At 46.0% G+C, this 17289-nt stretch overlaps 1 protein-coding gene across 2 annotated transcripts in view; it reads right to left on the bottom strand.

The window, feature by feature from the left end:
- LOC137543653 (complement factor H-related protein 2-like) overlaps nucleotides 1-17289 on the bottom strand; it is a 64226-nt gene that overhangs the window by 35105 nt on the left and 11832 nt on the right. For both annotated transcript variants that reach the window (XM_068264775.1, XM_068264777.1), the window contains exons 2-3: nucleotides 15094-15294; nucleotides 12781-12975 (exon numbers count right to left, since the gene is read on the bottom strand). In XM_068264775.1, the coding sequence (XP_068120876.1) occupies nucleotides 12781-12975; nucleotides 15094-15294 (396 nt within the window). The remainder of the gene's footprint in view (nucleotides 1-12780; nucleotides 12976-15093; nucleotides 15295-17289) is intronic.

Raw genomic sequence — 17289 nt, 5'->3', positions numbered from 1 at the left:
GAGAGAGTGATATCTACTGATATATTAAACTGTACCCGGGATGAACCTTACCTTGGGTTTAAAAAACACTTCTAAGAAGAGGGAAGCCTCATGATCCTATAGAGGCTTACCATTTTATCCTCCGGTCCCCCATTGCCGAGCACGCCCCCCCAAAGGTTACCAAGATCGGGGCATGCTCCTCTTCTTTCATGAGCATAGCCAAACTGTGCCTGTGTAGCTAAAGCCAGACCTGTGCAGTAAACCAGGGCTGTTGGGCTCCATGCTACTGTGCAAGTACAGCTGTACTAGCGTGGGTGTAGCGTGGCTGTGCTTGTGCCAGAAGAGAAGTGCGGCCCCGATGTTCCGGAGTGTCTCGGCAAGCAGGGCAAGAAGAACTTGGGAAGCCTCTACAGGACCCAGAAGCTTCCTTCTTCTTCAGTATTTATGTCTATTTTTACCCAAGGCTTGCCTCGGTTTCATTTTAACCACTTATGTGGTTACAGACGGTATATCTATGTCCCACAGGACTTCAGCTCCTGCCCAGAGACATAAATATTCATCTATTGCAGCGAATGGCCACCACACGATCCCGCAGACATTCCGGCCGCTGCCTGTTAGTGGGGAAATCAATGAATGGGAACACATTTCAAAGCAATGCCTGCGGTCATTTTAATAATGAAAGTAACACATTCATGCATTACTTCCTGTTAGTGTACTAACAGCATGTGCAGGAAGATAATGTGCGAGGACATCATGTGCTTTTTTGGCACCCTGACGAAGCTTGCTGTGGTTTGGTGCAATGCGTAGGATGGGGGGGGGGTCACATCCTGCTCTGGGTTGAGTATCTCTGACAGCAGATCGACGGTCTAGGAAACTGAAGCCTGCATGCTCGCTGCTCCGCGCTGTGGTGGTGTGGCTGGGTCAAGCGGTGACAAAAGCAGGAGAGCTACTTTGGATAGCAGCTGGAGACTGGAGCTGCGAGAGGCTGAAAAGCAGCAATACACTGGATTGATCTGATTTCAGCCATGCTGTGCTGGCTCCACGCTTGCTCAAAAACTGTTATCTGCTCAAATTAAAAGCAGTGGTTACTTAGAGCCGATGGAAGCTGACATTCTGTATCCTCTATACAATACAATAATACAATACAATAACATTTCTATAGCGCTTTTCTCCCATAGGACTCAAAGCGCTTAGGCTCTCTCAGATTCAGTAATTAGTAGGATGAAGTATTCACACAACAAAAGTTATATTTCTGCAAATGCCAGACTGAACAGGTGGGTTTTCAGTCTGGATTTAAACACGTCCAGGGATGGGGCTGTCCTGATCTGTTGAGGTAAGGAGTTCCAAAACGTAGGGGCAGCATGACAGAAGGCTCTGGGACCAAAAGTTTCCAAGTGGACTCTGGGTATGACTAGATTATTAGAACCTGTGGATCTGAGAATGCGGGGATTGCTACGCAGCTGTAACATATCTTTCATGTATCCAGGGCCTAGATTATTCAGGGATTTAAATGTCAGTAGGCCGATCTTGAATAGGACCCTCCATTCTATAGGTAGCCAGTGAAGGGAATGCAGGACTGGCGTTATGTGGCAGTGACGGGGTTGGTTGGTTAGCAGTCTGGCAGCAGTATTCTGTATCAGCTGTAGGCGGTACAAGGCCTTTTTTTGGAAGGCCAGTGTATAGAGCATTGCAGTAGTCCAGTCGGGATGTGATGAAGGCGTGGACTAAGGTTGGCAGATCTTCTGGGGGTATGAGGTGCTTGATTTTTGCAATGTTCTTCAGGTGGAAATAGGATGATTTCACCACAGCAGAGATTTGAGTTCTGAAGTTTAAATCCCCATCAATTAGAACTCCCAGGCTACGCACATGATCAGAGCTGCGTAGATCCAAACCTCCTATTCCCAGTGGTGAAGACTGCAAGTTAAGTTGTTTTGTTATCATGCTCTGCCCTCCAATCAGAAGGACTTCAGTTTTGTCTGCATTTCCCCATTCTGAAAATACCCAGACAGTAGTGGTACCAGTATTAAGCGTGTGTGAGGCTGTATGAAGTGTGTCAGTGGGTGCTTGAGGAGCCCTCTGCAGTTGTTTTTAAGTGATTTTAGGCAATTTTTTGTTTGTGCAAACTCTAGCTGTGTGATACTATTTATGATATTGAATAAAGGTTTTTGTAATTTGTATATCCCCAGAGCTGTTCACTATTTGTCCATCCTGTGAGGACATCTTGTGGCCAAATAGTAAAATTACACTTACATACATTTATTTTAATAAAAAAGACTTACACATAGATTTAAAATTAACCCCTTACCTCACACACTCTCCCGTAGTTACCCAAATCAAAACTTTGCATAAAAAAGTCACTTAAAAAATATATATATAAATAGTTACCTCAAGGACTGAACTTTTTTTTAGTATGTATAGCAAGAGGGTATATTACTGCTAATTTTCAAAATATGGGCTTGTAATAAGTGATGGACGCAAAACTGAAAAAAAATGCACCTTTATTTTGAAATTGCACCAGGGAAATATTTTAAATATTGCAATAATTGGGACAAATGGGCAAATAAAATGTGTGGGTTTTAATTACGATAGCAGGTATTATTTTAAAACTAATGGCCAAAAACGGAGAAATAATGAATGTTTTCAATTTTTTTTATTTATCCCTTTAAAATGCATTTAGAATAAAATAATTCTTAGCAAAATGTACCACCCAAAGAAAGCCTTGGTGGTGAAAAAAAAACAAGATATAGATTGTTTAGTTGTGATAAGTAGTAATAAAGTTATAGGTGAATAAATGGGAAGAGTGCTAAAAGGTGAAAATTGCTTTAGAACAGAAGGGGAAAAACCCCTCAGTAGGGAAGTGGTTAAAGAACTTCTGAAGTGACACAAGGGTTTTAGGCTTTATTTAACTAGGGCTTCTTCTAGCCCCGAGAAGTCTGTGTGCTCTATACAAAATCGATCAGAGAAACAATTGGAAATCAGATAAGACCTGTCTTATAATTAAATCGACCCGTCTATCTGATGGGAAACTGGATAGTGTGCACCAGACATACGGTAAGTAGTGAAGTTTCAGAGCAGCGTTCATCTCCCTCTCTGATTTCTGTAATCAGAGACCTGTTGTTCAGCTATCAAAAGGCAACAATTATTTTACTGATTGATTATTTTACTATTTTTTTGTTACTGGTGGCTAACATGGTACAAATACTCTACTGCAGTACTGCTACCTTTAAAATGAGTCAGAAAGAAAGTCAGAAACTTAGCATGGGGCTCCCCTCCTCTCCTCCCCCTCAGAACAGAAATTGAAAAGGCAGGCCAGACAGGATATGAAAATAGAAACAAACATACTTCCAGTATAGCTTGCCAGGTGTTTATACCCACAGTAAAAGTAGCCTGGTATAGGTGTCCCCGGGATAGGAAGCCAGGTATAGGTGCCCCCAGTATAGGTATCCAAGGATAGGTGCCCTGCAGTATAAGTAGCCAAGTATAGGTGCCCCTGTATATGTAGTCAGGTATACGTGCCCCAATATAGGTAGCCAGGTATTGGTGCACCCAGTATGGGTAGCCTAGTATAGGTGCCCCCAATATAAGTAGCCAGGTATAGGTGCTCCCAGTGTAGGTAGCCAGGAATAGGTGTCCCTGGTATAAGTAGCCTGGTATAGGTGCCCCCAGTATAGCTAGCCAGGTATAGGTTCCTCCCCTTTTAGGTAGCCAGGTATAGGTGCCCCAGTATAGGAAGCCTGGAAAGGGGAGAAGTGGGCACAGACAGCTGTAGGGAGGGGGACACCGGTCTCCTCTGTCTCTGTGGCTCACTCATCCTCCACTAATCAGGAAGAAGAGTTAGCAGCAAAGACAGAGAAGACCAGAGACATGTGATGCTCCAGCAGATGGAACGCGGAAGAGGAGAGTGCCCCTGTCCAGCTGCTGCTCTAATTTCTGAAGGGGGGACTGATGAAGAGGGGCCTGAGGTGAGGAAGGGAGATGTTGGGCCCCCCTTCCCTATGGCTGTGTGTGTCTGCTGCTCCCCTTTGCTGCACTGCACTAGTGTTGGGCGAACACCTAGATGTTCGGGTTCGCGAACGTTTGCCGAACATCGCCGCGATGTTCGGGTGTTCGCGCCGAACTCCGAACATAATGGAAGTCAATGGGGACCCGAACTTTCGTGCTTTGTAAAGCTTCCTTACATGCTACATACCCCAAATTAGCAGGGTATGTGCACCTTGTGAGTGGGTACAAGAGGAAAAAAAATATTTGAAAAAGAGCTTATAGTTTTTGAGAAAATTGATTGTAAAGTTTCAAAGGAAAAACTGTCTTTTAAATGTGGAAAATGTCATGTTTCTTTGCACAGGTAACATGCTTTTTGTCGCCATGCAGTCATAAATGTAATACAGAGAAGAGGTTCCAGGAAAAGGGACCGGTAACGCTAACCCAGCAGCAGCAGCAGCAGACGTGATGGAACAGGAGCAGGCGCAGGAGGAGAAGGCCATGCTTTTTGAGACACAACAACCCAGGCCTTGCATGAGGACAAGAAGCGTGCGGATAGCATGCTTTTTACCGCCATGCAGTCATAAATGTAATAAAGATAAGAGGTTCCATAAACAGGGACCGGCAACGCTAACCCAGCAGCAGCAGCACACGTGATGGAACAGGAGCAGGCGCAGGAGGAGAAGGCCATGCTTTTTGAGACACAACAACCCAGGCCTTGCATGAGGACAAGAAGCGTGCGGATAGCATGCGTTTTACCGCCATGCAGTCATAAATGTAATAAAGATAAGAGGTTCCATAAACAGGGACCGGCAACGCTAACCCAGCAGCAGCAGCACACGTGATGGAACAGGAGCAGGCGCAGGAGGAGAAGGCCATGCTTTTTGAGACACAACAACCCAGGCCTTGCATGAGGACAAGAAGCGTGCGGATAGCATGCGTTTTACCGCCATGCAGTCATAAATGTAATAAAGATAAGAGGTTCAATAAACAGGGACCGGGCGTCAACGCTAACCCAGCAGCAGCAGACGTGATGGAACAGGAGGAGGCGCAGGAGGAGAAGGCCACGCTTTCAGGTGCAACTCAGGCCTTGCATGAGGACAAAAAAATGCGTGCGCAAAGCAATGCAATGAGTAGTTTTCAGGACACAATGGGCTATTCGGAGGAGCTATTCCCACCCCCACAATCTTCTACCTGTGAAAGGTCAATGGAACAGCCACAAATGTTGTGCCCGGATTCACAACCTTTTTCTGTGGAAAATGCACCTCGCACTGAAATGCAAGGCGAGGCCGAGGATGAACATGACGTCAACAACTCAACATGACGCAAAATGGGGGCGGAATAGAAAGCTGCTTTCAATGTTTTGAAGGCCTTAATTGCCTACGGTGGCCAGTTAGATGCATCATTCATCACACCCAAATCCCAGAGCAATGTGTGCAGGAATTTGAATCGCAGGAGGTGTACCGAGATCATCTGGACAAGTGACCAAGTGACCAAGTGACAAGTGACAAAGTGAAAAGTGACAAAGTGACAAAGTGACAAGTGACAAGTGACAAGTGACAAAGTGACTAAGTGACAAAGTGACAAAGTGACAAGTGACAAGTGACCAGTGACCAGTGACCAAGTGACCAAGTGACCAAGTGACAGGTTGTTCTGGGGAGCTCTACTCCACTGCACTCAGTCACATATGAGGAGAGGTCTCGTCGGGACTGCTGATCCTCCTCAGCTTGCTCAAAGCCTTGAGGGTTCCTGAAGATCCTCTGCTTGGAGTTCGCCGGGGTTCAGCTTGGTGTCGGGGTCGGCGGCGTCCTCCTCACTCCAAGTTCTCCAACGTGGCAGATCTTCTGTTGAAGGGAAAAAAAAAAAAACATTGTTTAAAGTCCAGTACCGGTTCTGAAGGACTCACCAAGAGATGCAGGAGCGCTTCAATGTAGCGCACCATCACTCACTGGGTGATGTCCCTCCCTACGCGCTAGAATTCTACGCTGCACATGCTAGCACGCTTTTGCGCAGTGCCGAGGCGCATTCCAGCAGCTAGCTACCAAGCTTCTGTGGATCTGATTGGGCCACCATGTTGGATCTCTGCCAAGTCCTCCAAAATTTTTAGCAATCCACGTTGCTTGTGACTGAGCACTGCAGTGACAACTCTACAGTCAGCATTACAATACCACTGCTGTGTTTACTGAAGAAATCAATGTTGAAGATGGAAACCGCTGGCATGATGCAAGTGGGGGATTCTGAAGATGAAAACGATCAGCGTGATGATACCAACATCAGGCAACCTGCCTCAGGAAACGCTGGTCCCAGCTATGACAAAGAACAGGACGAGGAACAGCTGGAGTTGGAGCAGGAATTGGATGCCCCCACTGCCGAGGGACAGAGCGGTGCACGTTGGACTTCCACAATTTAGCGGGAATGGACAGCAGAAGAGGAAGAAAGTGATGCTGGTGACGAATATGGTGCATCACAACAATCACAACGCTCACAAGAACATGAAGACAGAGGAGTCTGGCAGGACTCTCTGGCACACATGGCTCAATTCATGCTAGACTGCATTGAACGCGGCCCGCGCATTATTCACTATTCATTATTATTCATTATTCTGGAATCTGGACAACACCAATTACTGGGTTTATACCCAGTTTATACAAACACAATGTTAAAAAAAACTGATTGAAGAAAGTGTCAGACAGGTCAAAAATGGAACAATTCCAGCAGGCCCTTGAGGATGGAGACTTAAGAGAGGAGATTGACATCCTCCTCCTTCTCTAGCCAGTTGTACGCCGACAGACTGACTTCAGCAAACCCAGGAGGACCAGGAGGGCAGCAAAGAACACAAGCTGCTGCTGCCTAGTGCCCAAAAGGGAATGGTATTGGCAGTGTCCTTGGAGTGGGAACATTTTCTGACACCCATGCAGCAGCCCACAGAACAGCAATCGGGCAGTTCCACGTCCTCCAACACCAATCGCCTGGAATCTTCTCCAGGCGATTGGTGTTGGAGGACGTGGTCCAGGACTACAAGGTCCAGGACTACATGTCAGATGGCGCAGCTGTGTTGAACAATCCATCTGCAGACAGACGGTGAGTGTGACAGGCAGCACAGAAGGACCATGGCAACTCACTCATAGTACCACAGTTTGATAGTGCTGCCCAAAAAATTATATGGATTCGTGGACCCGGGCAGTACTGGGAAGTGGGAACGCAGATTTTAGTACCTAAACACACGATACAACATGTTTTCCGGGGTCGGACTCTGAGGCACATACAGATGGTCCCGATCATCATCCTCATCATTCAACTCTTCTCCTGAGTCTGAACCACCCACCACCTCTGCCACCCCAACATCCCCAGACACAGACCCCTCATCGTCCTCAACATTAACTTGGGATGCTGGCCTGAGCCCGACCTCCTCCTCCACATCAGGCCCCATCATCTCCTCAATGGCAGCCCTCAATAATCGCTCTGGCGCCGGACCAATGGACACAACGTTCTCCTCCGGGGAGGGCTGCTGCTGACCACTGGCTGCTGGGGTGGATGTTATAGCTTGCGTGGGGCGTTGGCTGTTGCTGTTGTTGGGAGTGCTGCTCACAGCGGAGGTCTCTGAGGAACTCATGGTGAGCTCATATAGTGGTTGTGTACTGTTCCCAGCAGACACAGAGTGGCAGTAAACACAATGCTATATAGTGTGCTGGGTGAGCGGTGTACACAGAGTGGCAGTAAACACAATGCTATATATAGCGTGGCTGAGCGAGGTACACAGTGGCAGTACACACAATGCTATATAGTCAGGCTGAGCCGTGTACACAAAGTGTCAGTAAACAATGCTATATATAGCGTGGCTGAGCGAGGTACACAGTGGCAGTACACACAATGCTATATAGTCAGGCTGAGCCGTGTACACAGAGTGTCAGTAAACAATGCTATATATAGCGTGGCTGAGCGAGGTACACAGTGGCAGTACACACAATGCTATATAGTCAGGCTGAGCCGTGTACACAGAGTGTCAGTAAACAATGCTATATATAGCGTGGCTGAGCGAGGTACACAGTGGCAGTACACACAATGCTATATAGTCAGGCTGAGCCGTGTACACAGAGTGTCAGTAAACAATGCTATATATAGCGTGGCTGAGCGAGGTACACAGTGGCAGTACACACAATGCTATATAGTCAGGCTGAGCCGTGTACACAGAGTGTCAGTAAACACAATGCTATATATAGCGTGGCTGAGCGAGGTACACAGTGGCAGTAAACAATGCTATATATAGTGTGGCTGAGCGAGCGGTGTACTACTGTTCCCAGCAGCGACACACAATGACTGGGGGGGACCCTGGCTAGCGTGGCTGGAGAGCGAACTACCCTGCCTGCCTACCCAAAGCTAAACCCACAGACAAATGGCGGAGATATGACGTGGTTCGGGTATTTATTTACCCGAACCACGTGACCGTTCGGCCAATCAGAGCGCGTTCGGGCCCGAACCACGTGACCCGTTCGGCCAATCACAGCGCTAGCCGAACGTTCGGGGAACGTTCGGCCATGCGCTCTTAGTTCGGCCATGCGGCCGAACGGTTTGGCCGAGCACCGTCAGATGTTCGGCCGAACTCGAACATCACCCGAACAGGGTGATGTTCTGCAGAACCCGAACAGTGGCGAACACTGTTCGCCCAACACTACCACCCTGCCCAGGCCCCTAAGGCTTCTCTACTTCTTTACAGCCCTAGCTTTATATGGTCCTGGATCATTAGGAGATAAAACTGCTCATTGCACACCAGGAAGTAAGATGCACGGAGCTCTGGAATTCAGGCAGCACAGCAGAGCAGCTTCAGAGCAGGAGAGATACATTATTTTCACATGCAGCCTTTTATCTCTCCCCAAGACTTGCAGTCCTTCTGGTTTTTCAGTGCCCAAGACCATGGCCTTTGTGGTCTTTTCAGAAATCCATTTCTGGGCATAAGAAAGCTTTATTATTGAAGAGTGGAAGACATGCAAATTTCAGTGATCCTGCCCATTTTTTTTTTACTCACAATCTGATGCTATCTTTACATATGTAAATAACGCTGAATTAGGTCAGTCAACCATTTGCTGTGGTGAACATATAGGTTTTGTATGTTGATGGGGGAACATGTGTGTAGTTGTTGCACTGAGCACTGTGGTGCTGTGTGCTGAGCAATCTATATATATAATAGGCTAAGTGCCTCCACCTTCAAGCAAGAAGAAGAAGTAGTGCCCTGCCCCCGGGGCCGGGCCAAGCAAGAAGAAGAAGAGGCTCCCTGCCCCCAGGGGCGTTCCTATACTTGCCGCCAAGCTTGCTGGAGGGAGTAGTGGGTAGGAAGAGGGTATTGGGCACAGCGGCGAGGAGGGGGGTCGGACCCCCCCCTCCCTCACCTGGGTCCCCCATCTGCGCTCCCCCTTTATCTTAAGTTGAGCAGCAGCCACCGCTATTAGTAAGAGGCAGCAAGCGGGGATGACTTACCTCTTCCGTGTTCCAGCGTTCCGCGTTCCACTGTCATCACTTCCTGCAATGCCGTCCACTTACAATAACCTTGAAGGAAGTGACAACAGTGGAACACACGCTGGAACGTGGAAGAGGTGAGTCATCCCCGCCCACTGCCTCTTACTAATAGCAGCGGCTTCGGCTCAACTTAAGCTAGAGGGGGAGCGCAGATGGGGGACCCAGGAGAGGGAGGGGGGGGGGGGGGTCGGGGGGTCTGACCCCCCCTCCCCGCCATTAAATTAAGCTGGAGGGGGAGCACCGTTGGGGGACCCAGTTGAGGGAGGGAGGGTCCAACCCCCCTCCCTGCCGCTGTGCCCAATACCCCCTTCCTGCTCGCTACCCCCTTAAGCGGCGTATGCTACGCCGCAGGTCGGCTAGTTAGTCTTATTCTAGCCCCTATGATTTACATGCATAACACACCTCCACTACATATGTATCTACATCCAACAGCATCACAAGATAACAGAAACCTTCCTATTTCAGGTAAGATAAGGACACTTTGACTAAAAGGTATAGAAAGAAAGAAAGAAAGAAAGAAAGAAAGAAAGAAAGAAAGAAAGAAAGAAAGAAAGAAAGAAAGAAAGAAAGAAAGAAAGAAAGAAAGATAGATGTAACGTTTGCGGAATCATTTCCGTGGTCAGACGTGCGCTGACGTGGCTGAAATCCTCCACAAACATGCACCAGTAGAGAGTAATTCCCACCAGCAGATGGAGCTGTGGAGTGCAGACGAGCACAGCCTCTGCACGGCCACAGATGCCAGTGAGGAATTGTACGAGCAGGATCAAGCAAGGCTGAATAGCCCTCAAGAGAAATATCACAGGGACAGACAGAATGTGTGTTCACCAATCTAGTCGCCCCCCAGCGACGATGAACACACATCAACGGAAAGAAAGCGTGCATGCAATCGCCAGAATGGCGATTGCCAACAGACACCAGACTGAGAAGGACAGAGCATGAGAGTAGCAAAGGCACAGCAAACAACAATGAGATGATAAGGAAAATAACAAACGCTAGCTAAACACGAACACCACACTCATTCGCAACAGCGAACGCGTTTCTGCACGATCACCGCGCGTTAGGCGCCCAGTGATAAGCGTGCTACCCTAACTAACCAATGACAGACAAACACGAAATAGAGAATGCAAACGCTTGCTAAACGGTTACCTCACCGAGCCTACAGCAAGCGTTCATATCAGACAAGACAGACAGACAGACAGGTGGGGCTGCCAGTAGCAACTGCTGCTCTGGCTAACACCCCTAAGGCAGAGATACAGAAGGAGGCACTGCCACTACCACTAGGGCAAGTTCTATCCAGACAGATAAACAGAATGGCTACCAGTAGCAACCGCTGCTCTGGTTAACACCCCAAAGGCTGAGATACAGAAGGAGGCACTGCCTCTACCACTAGGGCAAGTGCGATCCAGGCAGATGGAGCAGCCAGCAGCAACCGCAGCTCTGGCCTACACTCCCAGACAGACAGAACAATTCCCTGTCGACCGCCGCTGACGACAAGGCAATCGAGGCACAGAAGGAAGCACTGCCACTACCATTAGTGCTAATGCAATCCAGACAGATGAACAGAAGGGGCTACCAGTAGCAACCGCTGCTCTGGTTAGCACCCCAGACAGACAGAATGATTTCCTGTCGACCGCGACAGGACAATCGCAACACAAAGACTGTACAGGCAAAACAGATAATACAATCTGACTGCACTAGAGGGAATGCCTAGTACAGTCCCAAGAATTACTCTAAGATAATCTTTGACAAACAGGCAAGGCTGACACTCTAGGAGTGTTTAGCAGTAACAAACCATTAAGATGACTAGCAAAGGATTCTGGGAGAACATGGTATTTATACTGCCAGCCTTCAAAGGAGGCAAGTAGGCAATTTGCATAACAAATGTATGCAAATTCCTCAGCAGCAGAGCAGGTCTGAAACTTGCAAAGCAAAGACAGGTCTCTTTTCCAGAGACCTGCAGCCCTCAAACTTAAGGAATGGTCAAACAGCTGTCTGTCTGTGCAGACAGCTGAGCGGATCATTACAATAGATAAACAAGATACATTTATTTGCATACTCCCAAAATAACAGCCTGTTATTTTGAGATTATGCAAATAAATGTATCTTGTTGAAAATCGACAGCTTTAAGTCTGCTTGGGGTTGGTGAGTCCACCACTTCCTCCCTAACAATTTTAACAATTCTAGCATATTTTATCCTTTTGGCGCCTCTGTTCATGTTCTGCCGTACTAGTGTCCACCCCGGGTAGAGGGATGCTATACCTCCATTTCCTGATCTACAGAGAGCGACATCTTAATCCTGAGTGGGGACAGGCTTAATCTCCCTACCTGCATTTACAGTGGTTGCCTGAGTGGTAACCCTGTTTTGTGAGTATGACCAAACGAGGAAAAACAGAGGCGCCAAAAGTATAAAAACAAATTCTTAAAAACTTTAAAAAATTGCTTAGGAGGCAGTGGTGGACTTACCTCCCACAAGCAGACCCAAGAGGCTGTATTATTCAACAAAATATACAAGGCGCCAAGCGTGTCCCTGACCAATTGCTGATGTATGCTCCTATTGTTTATTGCCTGAGGAAGCGGGTACAAAGCCTGTGAAACGCCTTGCGAAATCCCCTTGGAGTATACCCAATAAATATTTTGTTGAATAATACAGCCTCTTGGGTCTGCTTGTGGGAGGTAAGTCCACCACTGCCTCCTAAGCAATTTTTTAAAGTTTTTAAGAATTTGTTTTTATACTTTTGGCGCCTTTGTTTTTCCTCATTTGATCATATATATCCACCCTTGGTGGAGGGGGATACCCCTTTCGTTTCTACTGTCTACAGAGTGCGACTTCTTAATCCTGAGTGGGGACAGGACAATCTCCTCACCTGCCTATACAGTGGTTGCCTGGAGGTAACCCTGGTTTGTGAGTATAATTTATACTCTTTCTATACTCAACTTGTTTTTAACATATTACACTATTGGGCTCTCGGTTTCTCTTTTACATATATCTGTTTTGTGAGTATATTTACTTACAGCTTATTATTCTCCTAATTCCAAAACATACTACACTATATCGGGCTCTCTGTTTTCTTTCTTTTTGTAAAAAAATTAAAATCAACTGTTATTGCACTTCATAATATTTACTAATGCTATGGCAACCACTGGCAGATGACCCTTGAAAACCTTGCATTGTTGTCAGTATTGTTGTCAGTAGTAGTACTATTCTCCTGGCTGTTCTAGCAAGACAGAGCAGATGGTCCTACTTATTACTATATTTACTCTGTAGTATCCAATTTATTTAATTTATATTAATATTATTTTATTAAAACTTACTTAAACATGTCAGCTCAGGATTCCACCCATGGATTGTACAATAGGATCTTCCTTGTTGTTTTCTCTCAGGAGTTACAAAACCGCTTTCACATGTATAATCAACATGCTTGTCTAGTTGTGTCAAAAATAAAGAAAAGATACCAGAGGATTTGCGGATCTTTCCGTTGTTTACCGTAGGTCTTCTACAAGTTTTACCTGTAAAATTGAAATCCAACTGAAAGTTAGTTTAGCAAGTAAATTAACAATGCTATTATGTGACATTGCAGAATTATAGTGTCTCCTGTGATTTGTGCCACTATTGTGGTACCCCCCCCAAACAAAGATGGATTAAGATGTATTTGGGCCCTAGGCAAGGTAGTAGATTTGGGGGACCACTTGTGGTACTTTTGGTAAGGTGAAGGCAAGAGAGGTCAAAGAAGGTGGCCCTTGAAACCTACTAGGCAGCAAGCACCTAGTGGATGATCATGCTCTGCCCCAAAAAGTTGTCCATCGCTTTCCCAGAGCCCATCACAGTAAGTCATAACATATTAGCTTTGTGGCAACATCCCAAAATGTGTTTCCGCTTTCCAGTACCCCCTCCCAAAAAAGTAGGGTGTTCCAGGTTTCAAATGTCCAGTGTGCGTCTAATTTAAAAAGCCTTTATTGTATGATCCCAGATTTATATGTTTCTTTTATGTTTCTTTGCAATGTCTTCCAGCTTTTATTGACCAAAGTCCCCTCCCCTCATACTATCCTCTTCCAGTTAACCAGACTGTGCTGTTATCATTTATAGAGAGCATGATCTCCCTGAACTTTGGCCACTGACTGGACAGAGACTGCACTGTGACCACTGCCCACACTACTATTAATGACTAAACTGAAGAGCTACTTTTTGACCACTGACATAGCTGAGGGTGGCTACTATGGGACCACTACTAAATCTGGTGAGCTGTGGTTTCTGACCAGACTTATACCAAAATGTGACCACCGACTGTACTATGAGGGGCTGCGACAGACATGCCTGATTCCTACTATGTGCAGTGCCTTTTTCCCTGCTACATCACCACAGGTCTCCGTGGCAGTGTAGGTGAGCAAGTCCGGCCTTCTCTGGCCCAATGTCCAATCCCTGGGGATGCCATTTTGCAGCTGTGATGATAAATCAGCTTTAGTGATTGAGCAGCTTCTCAAAAAGTTGGGGTCAAGACAGAAGAAGGGTGTAGAATGTGTCAACTCCTTGGAGGGGAGGAGGAGTGGAGCAGAAAAGGGCTCCAGATGTGATACAGAAATCTGGGCCTCAGATTGGCATTGATCACAGTACAAGAGTACCTCATGTAACCCCTTGATTGTTTTTCTGTTTTGCAGAAGAAAGCACCATACTTACATGTCAAGTTTTAAAGTATTCTTGTAGCCCAAAAAGTGCCCCAAATGGGTACTTATCTAGGTATATGGAAGTCTCTGTATAATCCAGAGGCTTCCCTCATCTCCCTCCTCCTCGCCATTCCAGTGTCGGGACCCCCCAAAGCCCACTGACAAGGGCTTATCGAAGAGCTTGGCCAGTGGCCACACTGTGTAAGAGCACAGTCGAACAGGCTTGGCTTTTTCCTCCGCGCTTGAGAGGAGGCTTTGTGCTATTACACAGACACAAGCTGTCCTATGCCTGTGTAGAGCAGCTATGCTTATTTTTGTATGGGTACTTGGCTGTGAGCTTCAGGGGTTTGGGCACTGGAATGGGGAGGAGGAGAAAGAGATTGGGAAGCTTCTGGAAGCTCCACAGGATTCCCTCTATCGAAGTAAGGGTATGTTATTGTTTTTAATGCACAGGTGTGCTTTAAAGGGAACCCAAAACAACGAGAAATAAAAAAAATATACTTAAATGGGGCTTCCTACACCCCCCGCCCCTTTACCCTCTCTTCCCTCCAGAGTCTCCTGGATCCTCTGGTTTCATCTCTGTTCTTTGCAGCCAGTCAGGCGTACTGTGCATGTGAGGCCTGGCCGCATGCACCCGCTCCGCCTTTCTCCTGTTGCCAAGAGTGTTCTGTGCCTATGCAGTACTACTGTGCAGGTGCAGAAGACTCCTAACCACAGGAATGAGACATACACAATCAGGCAGAGGAGAGTAAGGGAGGAAATTACATCAGGATTGGCTTCAAAATAGCCACGGTTAAAATAGGAAATGCTTTGAAGGATTTTCTCTTTTTTTACTGTAGAAAAATCACTAAAATCAAAACTTGGACAGTGCAATACATATGTTATGTAAGTAGAACATTTATTTATATAATTATATATGCATTTTTTCTGAGATAATATGGCTGACAGCTCCTCTTTAAAACTTACTGTAACATTTTGGCTCAGGATTCCATCCATTGTTTGTACAGTATGCTCTTTCACGTTCTTGCCGGCTTGCAGTTACAAATCCATCTTTGCACGAGTATTCAACACTCTGACCTACTTCCAGTTGTTTAAGTATTATGAATATAAACTTATTACCACCATGGAAAACAATATTGTCTGCTGTGGGTTGGTTACAAGTTTGACCTGTAAAGATACAAGGGAGACACATGTTTGCTTACCTAGAAGAAAACAAAAGTTTTCTTTCTTAAAACAGAGAGTATCTGCAATAATTCAGGTTGTAATGAGCATGAGATGTCTCCCACAATGCATTACTGCTGAATATGCAAATTATCCATTGTTGTACCTGTGAGCTAAACACACCTTCAGATCCGCTGGAATGCAATGATGTGTCAGGTTTTTTTTTAATATGACAGAGCCACACTTATCTAACATGCATACAGACTGTTTCAGATTTGTTGATCCTCATCAGTGCATGGCATGGATTAATGTGGCTGTATGGAGTAGGACTTGAAACACTCAGTACTACAGACTACCCAGCAAGCTCATGGTGAACCAGAACTCATTGGAGTGTACAAGGGGATACAATTAACCAAAAAGCCCTCTTGCTAAAATGCTATAAAAACAAAAGTTTGCTTTCTTAATACAGAAAGTGTTTGCAATAATTTAGGTTAGAGTGAGCTCTGAGATGTCTCCCAGGGCACCACTGCATATTTTTCAACAACATATTCTGTGATGCTGTACAAAAAACAAACATGGGCTACTTAATAATACAGAATACAAAATATTGCCCTTGGTACATAATATAGAATGGTAGTATTTAGAGTGAAAACATTTAACATGATGATCAAAATGCCCTGCCCTTGTGAGCTGACAATCTAAAGAAATAGGGAGGAAACAATATATGTACATACCTAGAGGCAGTGTGTTTTTAACCAGTTCAGGACCATAGGCTTGCACCTTTTTGCAATTTAGTGCTCTGCAGCTTTAAAAGCTTGCTGCAGAGCCATTCTATGTAGCACACAAGTGACTTCCCCCCCCCCCCACATCTTTTCTGCCCACCAACAGAGCTTTCTATTGGTGGGCACTGATTGCTGCTGTGATGTTTATTTTTTTATTTATTTGTATTTTATTTTTAAATAAATTTGTGTAGTTATTTTTTTATTTTTATTACCCCCCTCCCTCCCCCCAACAGCCAATCACAGCAATCAGCTCTCATAGGCATCAGCCTATGAGAGCCGATCACTCTCTGAGCCTCTCCAGGGGACAGCCGAATGACACGGCTGCCCTCAGTACAGCACTTGCGTACATTGCAGCGTTGTACAATGTAAATAGATGGCGGTTTCACCGTCTAACAGTCTCCTAGTGGTGATCGCCGTTGGTAGACTGATGGCGGAGCATAGTGCACCGGCGATCCCCTGCAATACCCTGCCCCAGGACTTAATGCCTTTTAGCATTAGACGGGCCTTGGCCTACCGGCGTTAGGCGGTTGGGAAAGGGGTTAATTTAAGTAGAAGCAGTAGAGTGTTGTACCGTGTACAGTGTTAGCCATCAGTAAAAGCAAGATGTTTTGAATCAGGATGATACCATTTATTATAACTTAGAGTTAAATAAAAAGTAAGCTTTTGAAAGTTGTACTCAAAGAGACTCTGAAGCCAGTTAAAAAATGGGTTTTTATTTAGCTTAAGCATGTTGGTCCCTGCTATAACGCTGCCATCCCGCAGCAGAACAAGGGGTTTTTACCCCCCAAATCCTTGGGAAAAAATCCACAACTTTTCTGGTGGTGGATTTTGCTGCCCGGGGAGGCATAGCTTTGGGCTGTAGCTCTGCCTCCAATCTGCCTGCGGATCTCCGCCTCTCCCCGCCGCTCTCAGTGAAGGAAGACTGAAAGGGGTGGGGAGAGGCAGAGATCAGCAGGGATTGACACAAGTAGAGGCAGAGCTACAGCCCAAAGCTCTGCCTCTACAAGGAAGTGCTCCCCATTTTTTCCAGGGGATTTAGGGGCTAGAAAACCCTCGTTCTGCCGCGGGATAGCAGCATTTTAGCAGAGTCCAACATGCATAAGCTAAATAAAAGGTAAAAACCTGTTTTTAAAACGGCTTCAGTCTTTCTTTAAGGCATCTATTTACACTTATAAATGTATGTTTACAAATTTTTTTCTCTTCCAGTTGTCCAGTGTAT

The sequence above is a fragment of the Hyperolius riggenbachi genome, unplaced genomic scaffold (genome assembly GCF_040937935.1).
Source record: "Hyperolius riggenbachi isolate aHypRig1 unplaced genomic scaffold, aHypRig1.pri scaffold_142, whole genome shotgun sequence".
Taxonomy (NCBI): domain Eukaryota; kingdom Metazoa; phylum Chordata; class Amphibia; order Anura; family Hyperoliidae; genus Hyperolius; species Hyperolius riggenbachi.
This window is presented reverse-complemented; position numbering and strand designations above follow the sequence as displayed.